Consider the following 6,920-nt stretch of genomic DNA (forward strand, 5'->3'; position numbering starts at 1 on the left):
CATGATGTCACAGTTTGCACTCAACAAACCGCTAAGGCAAAACGGTCTTGTTTAGTGGCATTAGAAAAAATTGAACAAGACAAGTTGACTAAGAAAATGCAACTTGAAGGGTTAAGAGGTATTGGCTCCCGTGCTCCCACATCCGCAACCGCATCTACATCTGCAAGTGCATCTGCATCAGCTTCCGCATCCGTAGGTTGTGTTGGAGAGGGTTCTTCTAGGCCTCCTTTTCATCCTAGTGCTAGTGCTCATGTGAGTGTTAGTGGTAGTTGGTCTCATACTGAGACAGAGTCCAACACCAACCTATTGCGGCCTAGAGTGCGGAAAAGCAGAATGGATAGTTACTTTGTGCCCCGCACTACTCCTGGCTCCCAACCCATGCTTGAGGGCATGGGTTTGAACAAGGAGATTCATGATGCTGCCAGAAAAGAGATTTGCAAATTCTGGTACTTTTGCAACATTCCATTTATTGCAGCCAGGTAATTGATTCTTTTTTCTTTGTTATCTTCAAAGTTAAAGTTAAAAGTAAAAGTAAAACTTTAATTATATCTACTTGTTTTATGATTTTAGTTTTTGACATCTAAATTTCTAATCAATATCATTATCTATTTGTGACAGGACTCCTTATTGGCAGAACATGATAGATGCAGTTACCATTTGTGGTCCGGGGTTTAAAGCCCCAATTGAGGCTGAGTTGAGTGGATACCTCCTGGAGGAAATGGTTGAGGATATGAGGCATGAGCTTGAGGACAACCGAAAGGAGTGGATCGAAAAGGGTTGCACCATCATGACTGATGGTTGGACAGATAGGAGGGGAAGAACACTCCTCAATTTTCTTGTATCTTGTGGAGGTGATTGATCATTCTACTTTCCTACATACATAATTTTGAATCGTGATTGACTATTTCAAATTTTGATTTGTTGATTGCTAATAGCAATTATAATTCGTTGTTTTGTTACTTGTAGGATATACCATGTTCCTCAAATCCATTGATGCTTCTGCTCGTGTAAAAAACGCCACATACTTATGTGAGGTTATTGAGGAAGTTATAGCAGAGGTGGGGGAACAACATGTGGTGCAAGTGGTGACGGATAATGCAGCAAGTTATGTTGCTGCAGGTAAACTTTTAACTTTTTAAGTTTTGAAAATAAATTTATTTGAATTTTGAACTTTTTCTAATTCTAACTTAGAATTTCTAAGTTTCCTAAGTTCTAACATGTTTGAAATTTGAATTTGTAATTATCTTAAAATTGTTGTAGGCAAACTTTTGATGGAGAGGCACCCCACCATATTTTGGTCCCCTTGTGCAGCACACTGCCTTGACCTCATGTTGGAGAAAATTGGCAAACTTGAGTGGGTCAAGTCATGTGTGGAAAGGGCAAAAAACATATGCAAGTTTATTTATAATCATTCATTTGTCCTTAGCACAATGAGGAAGTACACAGGAGACAAAGAGTTAGCTCGTCCAGGGATCACGAGGTTTGCCTCGAATTTCATCACCTTGCAGTCCTTGTTGACATCAAGGGATGATTTGAGGAGCATGTTTGTTGGGCGGGAGTGGATTTCATCTTCCTATGCTACGACCACTGCAGGGATAGATGTGGTGGATTGCATATTTGATGATGATGGTTTTTGGAAACCTGTTAGAGAAATCCTTAAAGTAATTTTGTTGCAATTTAACATTTAATATTTTACAGTTTACTATGCTAATTGTTTAATGATTTAGTTTTACCTTAAGTTATATTATTGAATTATTCTATGTTTAAGTTTTGACTCAAATTTTTGTTTTACTTTATATGTAGGCCACTGAGCCTCTTGTATCTCTCCTACGAATTGCTGATGGAGAGAAGCCCTCTATGGGCTACATATATGAGGGCATGGATAGGGCCAAGGAGGCCATTAGAGCTCAGTATGCAGGAGTGCAGGAGAAGTATGCCCCTATTTGGGACATCATTGATAAGAGATGGCAGAATCAGCTCCACAGACCCATCCATGTAGCAGCGTACTTTTTGAATTCGGCATTTCGTTTCCGTCCTGACTTCAAGGCGGATGAGGAGGTTCTCACTGGATTATATACAGTGATCCAGAGGTTGAGTACTGATGAGGATAGCAGTGCTGCAATTATTGAGCTTGATAAGTTCAATAATAAAGAAGGGCCACTTTTCTCTAGCAGGGTAGCCATAGATGCTCGGGAAACAATACAGCCAGGTAAAAATTAAATAATATATTCAATGTTCATGAATCTAGATTCTAAACTTAAAGTTGATAATGTAATTTTAGAGTTAACTTGTAATTTGTAATTTGTAAATGAGACTAATTATTTTTATTTTCCCTTATTTCAGATAGATGGTGGCAAATGTTTGGGGCCACAACCCCAAAACTTCAAAAAATTGTCATTCGTATTCTGAGTCAGCCAAGCAGCACTTCTAGATGTGAGCGCAATTGGTCCATGTTCGAGCACATCCACTCGAAGAGGAGAAACAGGTTGACAGTGCAGAGGTTGAATGATCTTGTCTTCGTTCATTACAACCTCCATCTTAGGATCAGACAAATTTTGTGCACTGACTCCTCTCCAATCATTCTGGAGGAGATTGATCCAGAATCAGAGTGGCTCACAGAGGTTGTAGATCCAGTCTTCACTGAGGAAGACCGTGCGTGGATTGACCAGGTGGATATAGAGGCTGAGGCAGCTAGAGCACGTTCTTCAGGCATTGGTAGACGCACACGTGCACGCACAGACACAAGCCCTAGCGACATTCGTGAGCACATCTTATATGCGGGAGATATGGCTCGACAGTCCTCTAGAACCTACATTAGACGCCTTGCTACTAGGCAGACTGGATACTCAGAGGCTGAGGCTGAGGCTGTAGCCGAGCTTGAGGATGATGTTGAGGATGATGATGACTATGAGCCTGAGGCTTGAGCTGGAGCCTTGTTTTTATATTTTGTTTACAGATATTGATACTAAATCATTGATAGACATATGTTTCAAACTTTCATGGATCTTCATCTTAGATTCTTACATAAATTTATGATTTGATGTCTTATGGATCATCTTACATACATTCTATGATTTAAATCATTATGATCATTTGATTTCTATTTACTTCAACTAGCCTACAATTTACATTTTAGATAACATAGTTACGTATGTGATGAATTTTATGTTCCATGTTTATGTATGTTAAGTTTTAACTTCTATTTGATGATGTTATAGTGTGCTTAAGTTATATTCAATAAAGGGTGCATGAAATAAGTTTTAAATTGTTAAAATCTTTAAATTTAAAGGGTTTTTTCAAATTTGCCGATTCATTGCCGATTCACGATTCGATTCGGCCTTGCCGATTCCGATCCGATTCCGATTCACGTTTCTTTGCTTGGCGAACAAGGACTGATCCTTCATGATCCATAGGACTTCGTCCAGATGCTTCAGGTGCTCTCCCCATGTCCTGCTATAAATAAAAATATCATAAAAAATACTAGTAAGTACTTACGCAATTGTTTGTTGAAGATGTGATTCATGCATAATTAGAATGTAGCAGGTGCATTTGTTAATCTGAATGGCATGACCAGGAACTCATAATGCTTGTAGTGATAACAAAAGACTATTTTTTCCATGCCTTACTCCCTCATACGGATCTAATGGTATCTGAAACGGAGCTCTATTTTCAAAAAATTGACTGACCCATGTAATTCATCCAACAACTCATCTATCCTTCGAATGGGATATCTATTCTTTATTGTCTTTTTGTTCAACGCACGGTAGTCCACACACATGCACAGCATCCCATCCTTTTTGACCAATACCACTGATGACACGAAGGGGCTAGAATTGGGACGGACCCATCCTTTCTCCAACAGTTCTTGAATAGTCTTTTCGATCTCATCCTTGAATTTCTTGGGATGGTGGTAGGGTGTGGTTATGACCGACTTGGCTCCAGCTTCCAACTCAATATTATCTTCAAGCCCTCAATGAGGTGGTATGCTAGGAGGAATGTCAATAAAAACGTTATCATGTTCACTCAAAATATTCTAGAAATCATCATCCTAGGGAGGTGTCTGTTGCCCTTTTATAGGTTCCACCGAAACAAAACAATGTGCAACAAAAGCAATACCATAACGCTGAAAAATTGCCTCCATCCAATGTGCAAAAACTTCCTTCGGACCTTCATTTGCCATTCCGCAAAGAACAACCTTCTTTCCATCGACAACAAAAGTGAAGTTCATCCATTTGAAGCTCTGAGTGTATTCATCAAGTGTCTCCATCCATTGTATGCCTAGAATAACCTCTGTATCATCAAGGTTCACTATGAAGAAATCCTTGATCATCGTGTGGTTCGCCATTGTGATACATAGCTGAGGAACAAGGTGTGTGCAGGGTAGGAGAGTCCCTCCGGCAACCTTGACCTGAAATCCTGCATGCGTCTCCGTAGGTAGACCTCTTCGTTTCACCAGAGAGGAGTTTATCAAGTTTAGAGTGGCTCTGCTATCGAGCATTACCATAAGCCATTGTCCTTGAAGGGTTCCCCATACACAAAAAACCGTGCACCTCAGGCTACTGGCTAGGGCGATAGTTCCTCCACGTCGTACCAATGCTACAATTCTTTCCGTATGGTTTAAACTAGCCATGTTGGTGTCGTCGTAGTATTGGTTATCTTTGGAGGGTATTTCTTCCTATTCATCCTCATCATTAGACACGACTTCAATGTAGTGGATCTTTCCTTTTCCGAGGCATCTGTGCCCAGGTTCCCATGGTCCTTTGTAGTTGAAACATAGTTTCTTCCTTCGGAGCTCCTGTATGGTAGCTTCGTCCATGTACGGCTTCCTTGGTGGAGGTTTCTTATCTTTGTCCCTTGGAAACACTGGTGGTTTGGAATGTGAGTAACTTTGTGAGGATGACGCTATTGATGATGCCATACTCCTTGCCTTCTTAATAGCCTCTAACAGGGTGGCAGGATTGAACCCTTTTACCCAACCTTTCTGAGGTTTTGTCAGTCCGTCCATGAAGAGCACTATCTGTCTTCTTTCAAAAATGTCTGTGACCAAAACAAAGAGTTTCTGAAATTCTGCAATGTACTGGTCAAGTGATCCAATTTGCCTCAGTTGACCCAAATCTTTGAAATTGAGTTCTGGATCTTTACTGTCAAATCGGTCTATCAATCTCTCAGTGAATTCCTCATAGGCATTTATTTGATCATGCCCTAATGTGATGGTGTCGTGATGCCACCATTCATACGCAACTCCCTCCAAGTGTAAGGCTACAAATTTAATTGCTTCTTCTAGCATGGGATTAAGCTGGAAGTAAGTATCTGCTTTCATTACCCACGCTTGCGCAAATATGGTCCAAATTCGTCAAATGGTGACAGATTTACTTTACTCAACTTCCTCCTAAGATCATCATTAAAATATCTTCTATTTCTGCCTCCCGAATATCTCATTCTCAGATCTGCATAATCTTTGTAAGATATATCTTCCTCAAAATTTGCATTCTTCCAATCTTCTCTCAGCTATTCTTGCATTTCTTCAAAGGTCAGTTGCTTTCCTTCAGTTGGTCTCTGTCCGTGGGAGAAAAGACAACAAGGAAGGTTGAGAGCATGTTGGATGAGGGTTTGTTTTACCCGACACCAAGTCCACGCTAACCATTTTGTTCTTTGGATAATTTATTGTATGCCAACTTCTTGAGAGTTTCTTCCATGAGTCATTGAGTATCATTGATATGTGTCTGATTCCTAGCAAGTTCTCTCAGTAGTGCCATGAGTTCAACAACTATGGGTTCCAGTTCGGTAACCATTTTATCAATGGAATGGGTTCTTCTTCTCTTCCGGCTATAAACTCTCATTCGTTGTTCATAGGCAGGAAGGATCAAAGCTTTGATACCACTATAATGTTCCTTTCTCTACGGCTCCTATAGAAAAGATCTCTCTCCTTTAGATACTGGAAATGTTACTTGGTGAAGCTATTGTGGAAGCAGTATGGAGTACTCGAGCAGTACAGTTAAGTGGTGAAATTGTACAGACGCCTAGTGAGGAAGCACAAACAAGGGAGTGGTCATACGGTACAACCATACAGTGGAAAGATGAATGGAAAATATACCGTACGGTATCAAATGGATGCTCGTATGGAAGAAGAATGAGTAGGCCGTACGGTGGCACAAAACAAGGCCATGCAGAGGGATACCAAACAAGATATGGTAGGTGGAAGGTGTACAGTGGACTAAGATCAACCGTATAGTAGCAGGCTGAAGGGAAGACCGTACGGTAGCAAGCAAAGTCAACAAGTTGCAGTTGGAATGTCTATGAGGCTATACGTTGGATAAGGAGGTGATAAGCATGAGGTGATAGCTGACAGTTGGTTAATGTTGCGTATTAGCTGAGGTACGGATGGAAGGCGATTTTAGTCTTTCAAACATTAACTTATAATCCCAAAATTCATCAGATAAAATCCAAACAATAATGGCAATCGAACACAAATGAATCTTTCAATTAATATATGTTGATATGATAGTACTTCGACTTGCCAGACCCGAGCGAAGTATTACAGGTGACAGAATAAGGTAAGGGTTGAATCCCACCGAAATCGGAAGAGCCAAATAGGGAAGGTCTTTCACTTCCAAAAAAGTGAACAACAAAGAATCCCAACAGGAATTCGTAGTACAGAGAAAATAATCTGAATTGCATACTTAACAACTACCTATATGTCGTGCTTAAATACCCGTAGGGAAAAACTTTCCGAGGGTGTACAAAAATAGCCTAAGACAACACAAACTACAGAAACAAAATTAAAAATGGGTCCGAGATATATTAAATCAACCAGCCCAATTACAGTAGCTTAATTAAAAAAAAATTATAACGGCAACATTACATTTTTGGCTAGTTTTAATAAGGTAGGTTTTTCTTTATTGTTAATAAGTGAGCTTGCA

At 40.0% G+C, this 6,920-nt stretch overlaps 1 protein-coding gene across 1 annotated transcript; it reads left to right on the forward strand.

The window, feature by feature from the left end:
• The first annotated feature begins 304 nt into the window (after positions 1-304).
• LOC149566570 (uncharacterized) lies at positions 305-888 on the forward strand. Its single transcript, XM_089817419.1, has 2 exons — positions 305-479; positions 619-888. Exons 1-2 carry the CDS (start codon positions 334-336, stop codon positions 857-859), a joined length of 387 nt encoding a protein of 128 aa, XP_089673545.1. The 5' UTR covers positions 305-333; the 3' UTR covers positions 860-888.
• Positions 889-6,920: the final 6,032 nt, after the last annotated feature.

This window comes from Cupressus sempervirens, chromosome 3 (genome assembly GCF_028749045.1).
Source record: "Cupressus sempervirens isolate cs-2001-9-10 chromosome 3, ASM2874904v1, whole genome shotgun sequence".
In the NCBI taxonomy this organism is placed as follows: domain Eukaryota; kingdom Viridiplantae; phylum Streptophyta; class Pinopsida; order Cupressales; family Cupressaceae; genus Cupressus; species Cupressus sempervirens.

Bases quoted from the DNA above. Each gene is read 5' to 3' on its own strand.
- LOC149566570 (XM_089817419.1), top strand. From the start codon at position 334: ATGGATAGTTACTTTGTGCCCCGCACTACTCCTGGCTCCCAACCCATG. The intron at 480-618 runs GTAATTGATTCT...TATTTGTGACAG, and splicing joins ATTCCATTTATTGCAGCCAG to GACTCCTTATTGGCAGAACA.